Source organism: Equus caballus, chromosome 18, assembly GCF_041296265.1.
Source record: "Equus caballus isolate H_3958 breed thoroughbred chromosome 18, TB-T2T, whole genome shotgun sequence".
NCBI lineage: Eukaryota > Metazoa > Chordata > Mammalia > Perissodactyla > Equidae > Equus > Equus caballus.
The window spans coordinates 41343122-41358258 of NC_091701.1; the positions used below are offsets into that span (position 1 = coordinate 41343122).

A 15137-nucleotide genomic window follows, 5' to 3' on the forward strand; every position below is an offset into this window, starting at 1 on the left:
AACCGCTGCGCCACCAGGCGGGCCCTCCTCTTAGTTCTGAGTATTAGTTTTTCTTGTTCAGTGAGGATTTAATCAAATACCAGCTATATGGTGGGCCCTGTGCAAGACAGTAAGGCACTCCTCTTCCCCATCCTTTCAAAGACTCCTCAGACTTCTCTGCTCCCCAAACTTCAGCGGTTCTGTCTCACTTATCCCCAAACTCCCCAGAAAAAAGTCCCTCCTTGTAGACATTTTGTCCTTCTGCACCTCTGTCTCCTTTGCCAGCTGATTTACCAACACAAAGATCTAAAGAACCAGCCTGGCAAAGAAGGAGAGAGGAGGGGTGGGCATGGTGGGGCAGGAGGTGGGAAAGCCTGGGAACGTTCCTGTGTCCATCATTTTTGACCTCTCACAGGCGCAGGTAACACATAAGACCTGGCCATAGAGCAGTGCTTCTCAAACTTGAATGTACACCAGAATCACCTGGAAGGCTTCTTAAAACACTGATTGCTGAGTCCCACCCTCAGAGTTTCTGATTCAACAAATCTGGAGTAGGTTCTGAGAATTTGCATTTCTAACAGGTAAAGATGATGCTGATGCTCTTGGCCTGGGAACATACTTTGAGAAGCTTTGCTCTAGAGAAATAAGAGCCACTTGTGAACAGAAATATATTTCCTATTGAGAATATCTCTGCCTTCTTATGGGCATGTATCAAACCAAAGCTTTATTCCTACATAGTTGATAATATCTAACCACAGGGTCAAAATCAAACACTTTTTGGCATTGGCAAGATTAGGTGAAGGAAAGGTGGAAACAGGTATTTGAAATGGATTACTTGACTTCATGAAACTGTAATTTTAAGATCTATTTGTACAAGGAGGTGAGAAAGATACCTGTTAGCTCCACTGTGTTATTTAACGGTTTCTTGCAGACGTAGGGCAGTTGAGCTTCACAGGAAAAACTCTGCCACAGACCAGACGCGGCATCCATTGTTGCACAGCTTGACCCACCTATTGTAGGTGCACTCGGCACATCTCAAAGGAAAGGATTTTCAAAGAGTTAGAAGGAGAAGGTTAGGGCCAGAGTAGTGGTTAGAAAAAATAATTGTATTCATAATTTTCTGCTTTTATGGGAACTCATAAAATAGTTAAAACCTTCTACTAAATTGAAACGTATAAGCCTTAATGGACAATCATGTGCTTAAATATGCTTTTCTTCTAAAATGTAGGACACAGGGGGAAACACTCTGACATACTGTAGTTAATTTTAAATCAAAAACCAAAAACCAAACCTCTGCCCCCAAACAACTTCCGTGTCACATCCTGTGCTCAGTAGCTCGTAATCTGATACTCTGTACAATAAATATACTAATTTATGATTCCATAATGCCTTTAAGGCATTGAATTAAAGAATAAATTATCTTTAAAGATTCTATTTACTGAGATAATAGAGATTTCCTAATAATGAAATTTCATTAAACTAAAATGACTCATTGGTATTTTATTGTGTTTAACTCATTTTTTAGATATGTGTGCAGAATACTTTTGTACTGAAGTCGGTGTTAACTTTTAGGTTCTACTTTGGTCAGAAGTCTAAGATTTCATTTTTTAAAAAAGGTATTTGAACTTTTATTGGGGGGAAAAATCCTGGATAACTAGGGTTTTGTTTGTTTTATTCACTACAAATTTTTCTTTAAGGTATTTATTTGTGTAATAAAATATAATCATTATGTTGTCAGTATGGGGGTGCCACAGTGGGAGATCCCAATAATTTTTTAAATGTTTATTTGTTTTATTGCAGTAACATTGGATTATAACATTATATAGCTTTCAGATGTACATCATAATATATTTCAAATTCTGTGCAGATTACATCATGTTCACCACCCAAAAACTAATAATAGTCTGTCACCTCACATGTGAGCCTAATCTCCCCTTTTGACCTCCCCTGTACCCCCTTCCCCTATGGTAACCACCAATCCAATCTCTGTTGCTATGTGTGTGTTTGTCGTTTTTATCTTCTACTTATGAGTGAGACCACATGGTATTTGACTTTCTCCCTCTGACTTATTTCACTCCAAGAACTTTAAAGTAAGGGAATATTTCTCTATTAAAATTAAGCTGCAGATAAAACACAACATAGGTCAGTCATATATATCAAGTCCCCTAAGGGATGCAGAATGGCTCCTGGGCCATGAGATAGGGCTCATTCTGCTCTTACCTAAAAATGTAGGGTTCCTCTAAAGGTTAGAGATAAATGCTTAGTTGTCCATGGTGTGGTTCAACTTGGCTATAATGGTATCATAATAAAGAAGAGCTTAGGAAAAAAAATTCTTCTGAGAGGTAATCATAGTAAGAGTTGTCAAGATTTGAAAATTTTATAAGCTCTCAGGGAGTAGGAAGCTCTTATTTTTTTTGAAGTTTCTGCTCTGTGCAGAGTAAGTAGAGGAGGGAGCAGTTACCTGGGTTCCAGTTGAGAAAGTTTAAGGGCTTGTGGTCTGACCATTCCCAGCCTCTAGCAGAGTACAGTTGATTTAAGCCAATCCAGAAAATTCTTGCAATGCCTTCTTTTTCTGTAAAAATTACATAATTTTAACAAACCACAAAATTAGCTAAGTTATTATCTAAGCTAGACTTAAGTTTCTACTAATAGCAAAAATATCTGAAGGCCTTGATTGTAAGGCAGGAATTCCTGTAGGAGGCTGTCTATCCACAAAAGGCAGGCGCTCCTGACAGACAACAAAACTTCAGACTATTGAGAAACCCAAAGGCTGATAAGTTAATTCAATTCTGCTTTCCCATTAGCTTGTCCAATCCCTTTTCTTCTAAGGTAAGAACAGAATCTTCTCAGAATAACTGTTTCACTATTTTTAACTCTCTTCTACTGATATAGAAAAGGAAGTTTCCATTGTATCTAGATTTTGAAGATCTGATTGCATACCAGACTGACTTAAATTCATTAAGGCCATATTATTTGCAGGTACTAAGGATATAAAACCAAAACGATAAAGTCGCGGCCACCATGAAGATTTCAGTCTAGTAGACAGAAACAGATACGGATCTCCAAAATGGTAAAGTGTTACCAGGACTGTTTCAGAAATATGTACAAGAGCTGTTTGGTAGGCAATGGAATATACAGTTCTAGAGTCCAAAGGAGAGATTTAGGCTGGAGATACAGAATGGGAGACACAGATACACACATATACATGCTACGGTGGAGATGTATCATTCAAATTTATTATTTGACAACCAGATGAGATCAGCAAAAAAGACAGAGAAAGATAGAGAAGCAGAAATAATTTAAATAGTGAGGCCAATTGCAGATATGCCACTCAGTATGCATATGGTCACAAGCAATGGGAGCAATCATGCTTGTATAGGACCCACATGTATTGGAAAGAGAATGAAAAGAATGTGTGAACGATTCTAAGGATTTTCATCCCACTGTCAAGGAAGTCAACAGAATTACTGAAGAATCTGGTAAGACTTCATTAACATCATGAAGGAAGAATTTGAAGATATCAAGGGCCAGGTGCAAGAGACAAAGCAACTGACAAAATGGTCTACACGAGACAAGGATGATGTTGACAAACAGGAAGAGCTAATGGGTTGGAATCTTTATAAATTTGTTGAAATATTCTCAGCAGTAAAACTCTTGATAATAGTTTCTTAATTCCTCCCAGGGAATTATGTGTTATTGTATTACATATAATCTATATATCTCTTTATATACATATAAAATATAATTATATTTTATATAATTTATATGTACATTATGTTATATACATATGAATGGTTCTTAAAGTATGGATATGCAAATCACACAGATACTTATCTTATATATTAGATATATATATTTCTCTTTCTCTCCCCACAATGAGAGACTACAGGGCCTGATAATGGTCATGCATTTGGGATGAGACGGAGAACAGCTTCTTCTAAGGCATAAGAAAGGCCACAGCCAGCAGAGGCCCTGATTTAGAAGTGTCCTAGCCATCAGGCACCTGTCAAAGTAGCTCATAGTGAACAGCCTCTCAGGGTGGAGGCAAATTAGAAAGAATGGAAATGTGTTCCTGCTCTGGGGACTGTCAGGTCCTCTTTTGTAGCTCTGGGGTGAATCTGCGGTTAGAGGCGCCCTGGGAAGTCCAGAGCCATGGGACATTTGACACCTAAACAAAATCCCGTGAGTATGAGGAAACCAAATCCCTCACCCCTGTGGCCCTGTGTTAGCAAAACAAAGTCAAAACGAAACTAATGAGGTATGGGGCAGGCAGAAGAGAAAAAGGATGCTCTTTCAGACTGCATGGGACTTATCTTCAAAGGGGCTGCTTCTGCTTTTCTATTGACAGCAGATTCCCTGGTCCCATCCAACCTCTAGCTACCAAACCAGAGGTCGTTTGGCAATAACATTCTCCGTTATGTTCTGCACATGTACGACTCTCATTTCCCCAACTAAATCAAGCACTTTGATCACAAAATCTCTGATTCACTTTTGTTAGCCTCATTACTCCAAGTCCAACGTTTATACACAGTAGTTTCAGTGCAAGCACAGAATAGAAACTTCAAGAAATTTTCAAGATTTGGATACTCTGAGTTTCAGATTTAAAGCATAGCTTTTTTTGGGTCTTGGGAAACCAGCAATCACAATTAGGCATACTGATATGCCTAAACAGCATTCGCAGTGAAAGAGGAGCTTGAAATATTAGAAAGGGATATACCTCTAAAATCATTGATTAACATAAAATATGGAGTGTCTGGTTAGGGGTAGAGGACAACTGGGTCCTTTAATATATTACCTCACTTTTATGACTTATTAAAGAAAATTGAGGCAAAAAGAAATCCTGCAACATTCATTCCTCCAAATGCATCATTAGATTGTTGGGTAGGGTGTTGACAGTCACATTTTGCTACTTTTCTCCTTCACTGAAGTCATCAATTCCAAAATGTCTATATTCTGGGAGATTTAAATTTATTGGCACTTTCTGCTCTCCATGGCATTTTTTGTAAGGTTACAGTAAGGTCTGAAATAGAATTCCATTGCCAAACACTAGCCCATTAGGTTTATTTGACAGATTTGCATTCTGGAGGTCAATCAATTCAAGCACCAAACAACACAGGAAAAGGTTAAAGCTATAAGTAAAAAAGAAGGTCTGAATAAAGCTTTAGCCAAAAACCATGACAAAAGACCAGTAGGCTTTTAACTATGAAAAGAAATAAAGATATGTAAGAAGAGTAGGTAGTATAGTAAAAAGCAAGGGCTCTGGAGTTATACATGTTGATATTTCAAATCTCAATTCTGGATCTTCTTAGCTGTGTAATGTTGGGTCTATTATTTCTTTTTCTTTTCTTTTTTTTTTTTTTTTGAGGAAGATTAGCCCTGAGCTAACATCTGCTGCCAATCCTCCTCTTTTTGCTGAGGAAGACTGGCCCTGAGCTAACATCTGTGCCCATCTTCCTCTACTTTATATGTGGGATGCCTACCACAGCATGGTGTGCCAAGCAGTGCCATGTCTGCACCCGGGCTCCAAACCAGCAAACCCTTAGCTGCCAAAGTGGAATGTGCGCACTTAACCACTGCGCTACCAGGCTGGCCCCAGGTCTATTATTTCTAAACATCAATTTCCTCATCTGTAAAGGGGGATAAAAATACTTCTTTTATGAGGTTGAAATGATGATTAAATTATTTAATTTATCTGGAGATATTAGGGTTTTGCTCATAGTTAGCATTTATCAAATACTCACAATTATGAAACAGTGTGACAGGATTTATCTGAATCAATGAATAAGTGTTTGTTTAATATACAGCAATAATGCCTAGAGTTTTGTGAAAAAGGAAAAAACAACCCTTGATACTCATCTCTGTAGGCAAAGAACTTAATAGTCTTATAAAAGGTGAATGGAGGTTCATGTGGAGGCCCTGTAGTCTCTCACTGTAGGGAGAGGAATAGAAATATATGTATCCCGGGTTTGGACCTACAAACCTCTCATCAAGCCATGCTGTGATGGTGTCCCATATCTAAAATAGAGGAAGACTGGCACAGATGTTAGTTCAGGGACAGTCTTCCTCAAGCAAAAGAGGAAGACTGGCAACAGATGTTAGCTCAGGGACAATCTTCCTCACCAAAAAAAAAATTCCTAGATAAGTAGAAAAGCATACCATTTTCCTGGATAAGAAGACCTAATAATATAGTGACAGCAGTGCTTCCCTAATTAACTATAATTCAATGCAATTCCAAAGTCCCAACAGGGTTTTTCACGGAGATTAACAAGGTGAATTCTCAAATTCATATGAAAACATAAATAGTTAAAAAAAATGGCGGAGACAATTCAAGAAAAAAAAAGAATGAAGGAGGATTTGCTCACTCAGAAAACAAGATTTACTATGTAAGGCTGGAGTAATTAAAACTGTGGAACAGACTCAGAGACAGGCAAATAGATGACATGAATGGGATGCAGAGCCTAGAAACAACCCACATATAATAGGTGAGTTTATATTTATTAGAGGCAGCATAACAAATCAGAGAGGAAAACATGAAACAAATAGTGCTTGGTCAACTGACTATCCATGTGGAAAAAGATAGATACCCACCTCTATAAATTACATTACAGTTGGATTAAAGATGTACATATGAAAAGCAAAACTATAAACAGAAGAAAATATGAGAAGATATCTTTATCATATTAGGGCTAAGGAAGGATTTGTTAAATAATATAAACAAGCATAAAACATTAAGGAAAAGATTGATAAGTTTGACCAAATTAAAATTAACGTATTTTTTATGATAAGAAGCAACAAAAATAAAGTGAAAAAAACAAAGACTAGGAAAAGACATTTATAATCCCACAACAAAAGATTAGTATCCAGAATATATAAAGAACTATAACAAATCAATATGAAGAAAGCAAAAAAATCAATAGGAAATGGTCAAAGGATACAAATTGGCAAACTACAAGGGGAAAACCTGAATGCCTGATAAACACAGATGCAAAACCACATTTATTATCAGGGAAATGTAAAACAAAAATGAAGTATCATTTCACATCAACATATTAGTCAGTTAATAAGTCTGATAATGCCAAGTGCTAGTGGAGGAGCAAACTAATACAACCATTTTGGAAAGCAATTTAGAATTTTTGGTTAGAGGTGAAGAGATATGCACCCTATCACTCTGCAATTATACACATCTGCCAGATGAGGCACATACAAGGATACTCCTCACAGAGGTGTTTGTAATAGCAAAAGCTGAAAACATCCTGTTTCTCAATAGGGGAATGGATAACCTGGTTTATTCATACAATGTAATACTGTACAGCAGTAGTTAACAATGGATAAACTTACACGTGGGTAAATAAGATAGTATTTGTGTCATGTTAAAACATGGAACAATAGTATAATGAAAACATATATAGTATTTATACACATATATGTTGTAAAATACTCAAGGGGTGGTTATTTTGACTCTGTTAACACTGCATTTCTTTAAAGGGAGGGAAGCAGGAAAGGAGTTGGGGCAGAGGAGGAAGGGAGGGAATCAATCCATGTAAGGCAATATGACAAAACGTTAGTATATACTTAATCAAGGTAGTGGTTACACAGGTCTCTTTTAGGTTATTTTCTAGTCCTTCCTACATGATTTAAGTTTTCATAATTAAAAATTAAAAAATTACCATCACCACTTCACAAACAAAACAAAATGCTATCCACTCCATCTGTCCACGTCTTTAAATCCACTTGAGGATTTCTGAGGACTGGACTCATTTACTCACGTGAGGATGTTTTACTGAGGCCATCCAGTATGACTCAGCCATCTTCTTTACCTTCCTGAGTTCTCTACTTAGCAAAGTTCAAAGAGCAAATGTTCACCTTTTTTCAAATCCCTTCACTTAAGTTTAGGGTAGCAGTTTAATCTTGCTACTCCACCCATTTTCTGAACATTAACCTCTCTTTAGTCTCCATCATGAGATGCATTTTCAATGGATGGAATAGGATTATAGTCACTGTTTTCTTGCTTGTGGGCTTCACTGTTGAAGTTTAAATCCCAAGAGTAGATAGAAAAATATATACACAAAACAACATACCTGGATACGAAAATAGAAGACAGACAGCATCACAATTTCATCAATTTGCTCTACCACATGCAAATTAAACCTACCTTTAAGATAAGTTAATTCAGAAGCGTTGTTGATGCTCAGTAAGTCAGCTCCCTGATTGTGACATGAAACATAAGCTTCTTTCCAAGAAAGAGCTGCTTGAGTATTAAACTGGTAGCAACTTCCAATCTGCTCGTTCTTTTCCCAATTACCTTCACAGCCAATTTCTGTTGATAAAAAGATACATTAGTGATCATAAAGTAGGGCATAATGTTTTCTTTTACTTAGAATGCTTACAAGTACTGCAATTCAATTTGCATACTCTTAGGATGTGCTAAAATTGAGGCTGCCATTTGCTCAACTAGACCATATATTGATTCTTTGGTTACACAAAGATACTGAAGTTATAGGACATCAAATGACCCAGTCTGGTTAAAGCTTCCACTCTCCATCTTCCACTCTCCCTTTATCCCCTATCAAATACAATGCCATGTTTTAGCCCATTTCTTCCCTCTGCCTAAAGGTAGGAGCCTTCAACTGTGCTCACACTGTCACACCCTGAACTGATGGAAAACAAGCTCACCTGAAAATGGTGGCAGACTGCAAAGGGGTTTGCCCACGGCCTGAAGTAAAACCATTGTGTGTGTGTGTGTGTGTGTGTGTGTGTGTGTGTGTGTGCAGACATGCTGCATGCCCAAGATTTAGAGCCCAAGTGACTACCTTATTTGAGAAACTAAGTCCAAATTTCTCCTTAATATTTTAATAGATGATTTAATAGATGACATATAATTTATATAATTAACATTATACATGTATACATAGATATATGTGTGCATATGTATATAAACATATATGTACATTGTATAATGTGCATATTATTTTCTTTAACAAATATCTAAAAAGCACGTATAATTCCAGACAAAGAAACTTCAAGCTGTTTCCTGGACAAGATATATAGGTCTTGATACAACTGGTTCAAAAATATACTCAGAGCCATGTACTCCCTACAAGAGGAAAACCACAATGTGAGCTTTGTTGAGTGTGTCCCAAGCTCCGGATGGGTGGTTCTGCAAAGGATCTCCCATAACCAGTCACATATCACACATTAGACTCATGGACCTTTAAGCTGGAAGGGTTCTTAGAGATCATATCTAACATCCTCATTTCACAGATGGGAACAAAGATCTAGGGGTGTTTGTGGCAGAGCTATAATCAGAGCACTGGTCTCTAAGTCTGGTTTTGTTGATATTCTGAATGGCATACACTCCTGCTTCAGCCACTTTCAAATGGCCTAAATAGTAACAGAAGTTGTTGTGACATTTGGTGAAAACAAAATAAGATGGATTCGCACCTAAAGTTGCCTAAAGGTTCCTTATTACCACTGAGGCCCCATGCTTGTAAATCCAGAAGCTTCCAGTGGGATGGCAGTGTGTTTGCTATAAAATACAACCTCCATGGTTTAGCAGTCCTCATGTTTGAGAAACTCAGTTTCACTTCTTCCATAAAAATAGCTCTGGGAGGCATATGAATGCATTAGTAATCCACACCGCCCGCCCCCCCCCCTCACCCCCACCCCGACCACCCAAAGGAGGCTAAAGACACTGAGACACATGCCAGTCAAGGAAGCAAGGTAGAGTGGGATAAATACGCTGGGGAATGAGGGTCAGGAATCCTGGGATCTCCATGAGGCTCCACATGAACGTGGTGACCCTGACAGGCCACTTCATCAATCCGGGCCTGCCGTCCCTCACCTGAGGAATGAGGGTTTGCACTCAATAACCTCTAAGTTCCCTTTCACATCTAAAATTTCTGGTCCAGACCACAGTAAGATTTAAATGAAATTGGTGCCTGGTTGGCCAAACTCTGCTTGTTATCAATTATAGCTGAAGCAAATATTGGCTTTTTATCTTTCTAGATGTTGGAAAGCCTGGGCCTCTACCTAGATAATTCTCAAAGTGTGGTCCTCAGATCAGCATCATCAGCAGCACCTGGAAACTCAGTAAACTTCGAATCCTTGGGCCCCACCCCAAATCTGCCGAATCATCATTTCTGGAGGCAGGCTCCAGAAATCTGTGTTCTAACAAACTCTCCAAGTGAGTCTGTTGCACCCTGAAGTTTGAGAACCACTGGCTTAGTATAACCTCTTCAAGTTGCTTAGAATTCTGCATTTTGAAGCTCAGCCTCCCTTAAGGAGGGAGCAGCATTACTAATGCCAGGGGTTGGCTACTGAATGAGGCAGGATAATGTAATTGTTTGGGGCAAGGACTTTAGAGCCAGATTTCCTGGGGTAGCTCTGACATTTACTAGCTGTGTGACGTTAGGCAAGTAATTTAACTCCCCTGTGCCTCACTTTGCTCATCTGTATAATGGGATAAATAATGGTCCCTACCTTACAGGGTTGTGTGAGGATTGAATGAGTTAATATATGTTGAGTGCTTACAATAGTACCTGACACCTGGCAGGGCCCTATAGGTATTAACTCTTATTACTTAAGTCTGGAGCTTTTCCCTTTCTCTTTACTATAGATGCTTCCAACCAATTGCCCATTAAAAAATATTTTTTGAGCACCTATCACTGGTCAGATACTGTGATCCCCTGTAACTCTCATCTGATCGGTGAGAAAATATGTCTCAGTCATATACCAGATAATGATGCAACTGCTAGTTTGGTTTCTCTCCTTCTAAAGAACAGTGAATCCTTTGGCGCTTCAAGTAAGAAGCAATTAGAAAAATGCTCTGACCAACATACAGGAAAAACAGAGGGACCAATGTCATCAATTTTGAGAGGGCCTTTGTCTCTTTTGTCCCCTACTCTTTGCTTCAGGCCATAAACATACTTAAGTCTCCACTATCCTAATAGTCTTTCTTCAACCTATCTCACCCTCAAACCACCACCTTAGCTCTCTTTTTCTTTTCCACGCTTCAGTCCACTATAAACCAGCTTCTACGACTACTAGTCTTTTGAAGTGGCTCTATTAGAGGTGAGCAGCAATTTCCTAACTGCTCATGCCTTTTCCATTCCCTCTCCCTGAGGTATGTGTGCTACAGAACACTCCCTCATCCTTAATCTTCCATGACACCATCCTGTCTTGGTTCTCTTCCTGGCCTATTTCTGAAAGCAAGTTTATGGCTACATACTACTTCTCCCTCTTTCTTCAAATATATACCCATTATCTAGGATAATATTTGTTGCAGTCACTTTTGAGTCATCTTGGACTCTTCCTCCTCCCTTTTGCCTCACAGAAATGGTATCCTTTTCTTTCCATATACATAAAGTTTACTAACCCATACATACCTGGTTCTAAGCAGATGCCCCATTTTTGCTCATACTCATAGTTTAAGGTGGTTGCACACCATGGCCCACCGTGATTTTCATCAACAATGCACTCATGATGCCAGGTCCCATTGACAAAGAATGGAAATTCGCATGGTTTTCCATAAGAGTTCCCATCTCTGGTGTATATCTCTATGGGTTGGGGAGGAAGTAAAGAAAAGAAAAATTAAAAACTAGATATTAGGTTTCAGTTAACTAATTTCTAAAACTGCTTTGAAAGAAAGATCGTTGTTTTCAATTATGAGAATATAGCATCTGGACAGGCTACACAGTGTGGAAATTCAGAGCATGGATGCTGACTGCTCACGTCTGGAGTTGAATGCTAGCTCCCCTAATCATGAACTCTGTGGCTATGAGAAAGCTCTCCAACCTCTACTAGCCTTAGTTTCTGCATTTGCAAATTAGGAAAATAGTATCTAGCTCATGGGTTTGTTCATGAGGATTCAATGAGATAATCCATGTAAAGCTTCACTTATTGAGGTATGAGGAAGAGCTAGGTAATATTGGCTTGATCAAGTAAGGATCAACTGACTACAGTGGTTGGCAGAGTACTTCAGCAGAAGGGGTGCCCTCCCTGAGATTAAATTTACACTCTATTTTCTTTTCTTTTGTAAGAGTGAGGCCAGAAAAAAACCTTGGAATCACTGAGAGCAGCAGTGGACTTTGGAACCAACTGTGGAGTTAGAGAGGTGGACAAATAGCCCTATTGTTCATAAGCTGATGGTAGGATTGTGGCTGTGGGTTTTGAGGACATGGGGGGAAGAGCTGCTGGCTCTTTGAGTGGATTCTTAGAGAGGGGCAGGACATGGTAATTCAGGTTATGAAAGAAGAACCAGCCTCAACTGGGCAGTCATGGGACCAGCTGGCGGCCAGCGAGATAGCAGAACTAGCTTTTCATTTTAATAATTTTCCCTGGTACACGAAGAAAAACTGAAAAATCATTCTAACCTCAAACATGCCTGGAAAGGCTAGAGGAAGTGCTCAAAACTTACGTTGATAACGGTTCTCTTGGAAAAGCGTTTTTATAGAACAGCTAACTCTGCAGTTATTTCGGTCACCTTTTTCCATATCCTTAATTTGTTTAAAACAATGATCATTACCAGATCGAATAAGGGCTATTAGGTAATGCACAGTAATCAGATCTTATCACCCTTTACCAGGCTATTAGGGTCCCTCAAAATGTCTCATAGATTTGCCTAAAAGTGTGCTTAAGAGAGTATTTGATTCCATATCCCTTATTATTCTCAAATGTTCACTTAAGTGAAGTGTGAGACTTAATTTAATAGTTTATAATGTATTAAGCAGCAGTAAGCAAAAGGTGAGAATAATCTAGATGCTTTTATTTGCAAACAATCTTTTAAGGAACGCTGGTTTTGTTTTCCACTGACAGAAATGGTTTTGAACAGGGTACTTCTGTTAAAGAGCAATTTGACATTATATTTTATAAGAATCATGCTTATCATCTATGCTTTTTTTAACCATACCAAAATTCCCAATAGCTCATCACCAATTTTTCTTCCCATATTACAACACGTAAAAGGAAAGTCCCTAAGCACAAAGGCTATTACTTGTAGAACCATCATTTTTTCCCCCTAAAACCTCGTGTTTCTATAATACAAAGTGCTTTCACATACATTTCTTTCACTTTCTCTTTTCCATAAGCCCCTGAGATCAGTAGGGCAAATATTATCCTTCTTTGTGAAATCCTCATTTTCACAGAGTAGTTAGCTGAAACATTCAGTCACTCCATTGTGACAGCAATGAGAACTGGCTCTCTGATTAGAGCCCTTGACATAAGGACAACTTGTGACATCATTGGCTGCCTTCTCAGGTTTCAAGTTATGTTTCATAGCTCAAAGTTGGGCTTCAATTAAAAAGCTCTCCTGTTCACAATATGCTTTGAAGAATAAGTGTATAAAAACCACCATAACAGCTAAATTATGCTAACTATTCACTAAGAGTGTTATTCTCACACATTCTTCTCTGCTGCTGGACCTCTGGTGGACCGGAATATGCTTTGCTGAGAAGAATCTTCTTTGAATGTTCGAATTTATGATGACGGCAACCTTAAAACAACAGCTTATTCTGTAATAAGCAAAGATTTGTGAGATGAGGTGCTTACATGAAAAACTAACATTAATTTCTTCGGTAACAGAAGACAAAATAGCTTCAATGGTTAAAGAGGTTGGCAGGCTTCTAAGATAGTTCTATAGCCATCCCTTCACTAAAAGTCTATTTCCTCTGCATGATTCACCAAACATTCAAATTTGAAGAGTGCTAGTGAGGTCAAGATACCTTAATGATATAAATGCATATCTGGATGCTAGTCAAAAGCAGTTTATTCATAAAATTTATACAACGAAAATTTTCTCTGAGATGAACATGACTCACACAGGATGGGAGTTGGAAAGACAGGCAAACCCAGGACACAATGACAAATAAATGTTCTTGTATTAGAAGCAAAAAAAATTATATAGCAAAAACCAAGGGATAAATAAAGAAGCTGTATGAGGGAATGCAATCCTCGTTTTGAGCTGTAGCTTTGCTGTAACAAGCTGGGCAACCCTGGACTTGACTTTGTTGGGACTCAGGCATCTTATCTTTCTTATCTCTATGCAGCTGGACAGGAAGGGGTGGCAGGGGCCAATAGATGGAGTCTGAGAGAGCAGTCCTAGAGAAAGTCCCTAACTTAAGACAGCAGTCTTCAACCTAAGAATGGGAAGGGTCTACATAAGTTTAAAAGAGTAAAATTGCTGGGACTTAATATTTGATTAAATTTGAACAGTGGGAGAGGAAAGCAAGACAACTCTAGGGTGACTTGTAGATTTCTGACATATATAACTTGGGTGGTACCAGTCCCCTGGAGAGGAATGGAGAAGAAGAGGCAGGTTTGGCCCTGGCCTCTATGCAAATTAAGACTTGAGGTATGTGTTGAGGAGTCAGAACTACACGTACCTTTTCTTAGAAATTTCTAAATTTCTTTTTTGTAAATTTAGTGTTGCAAATACAGTATTTGGTAAGGCTAAGACACACTTTATCCTGGTAGGCTCTTGCTGGTGGCACTGTTTTGCTCTCTCTGGGGTGGTACCCTAGGTGGGTTCTTAACCTTTTCTGTGCCATTGATCACTTCGGCAGCTGTGTGAAGCTCATGGGCTCCCTCCTCAGGAGAATATTATAAACGTATAAAATAAAACACATAGGTGGGCCAGCCCCATGGCCGAGTGGTTAAGTTTCTGCACTCCGCTTCAGCGGCCCAGGGTTTCGCCAGTTTGGATCCTGGGCACAGACCTAGCACTGCTCATCAAGCCATGCTGAGGTGGCGTCCCACATAGCAGAGCCAGAAGGACCTACAACTAGAGTATACGACTGTGTGCTGGGGGACTCTGGGGAGAAAAAAAAAGGGAAGATTGGCAACAGATGTTAGCTCAGGTGCCAATCTTTAAAAAATAAATTAGAGGCAGGAGACAGAAAAAGCCATGCCAAGAAAATTATCCTTTCTGATCCTTGAACAAATACAATGAAACAAGTCAAATCCAGTTTAAAAGGCATTTTGTTTGGTTCGATGTTTTTTCTTAGCTGCCAGGTTAGAGAAAGGCTTTTATAGCACAAAATTTACACTTGCCATTAAGTGGTATCCAGAAAGCAATTGCTTTTTAAGGTCAGGAGGAAGCTGGCTAGCAGAAACAGACTTGTTCAACTACTCAAGGGTAGAGGATTGAAGAAAAGGAAAACCCT

The 15137-nt window shown here is 38.8% G+C and overlaps 1 protein-coding gene across 3 annotated transcripts in view; it reads right to left on the reverse strand.

Moving 5' to 3' along the window:
- The window catches only part of LY75 (lymphocyte antigen 75), a 130214-nt gene that overhangs the window by 107196 nt on the left and 7881 nt on the right, over positions 1–15137 (reverse strand). For all 3 annotated transcript variants that reach the window (XM_014732232.3, XM_070240593.1, NM_001301255.1), the window contains 4 exon segments: positions 11364–11534; positions 8132–8296; positions 2441–2551; positions 873–1013 (listed from right to left, as the gene is read on the reverse strand). In XM_014732232.3, coding sequence (XP_014587718.1) covers positions 873–1013; positions 2441–2551; positions 8132–8296; positions 11364–11534 — 588 coding nt within the window.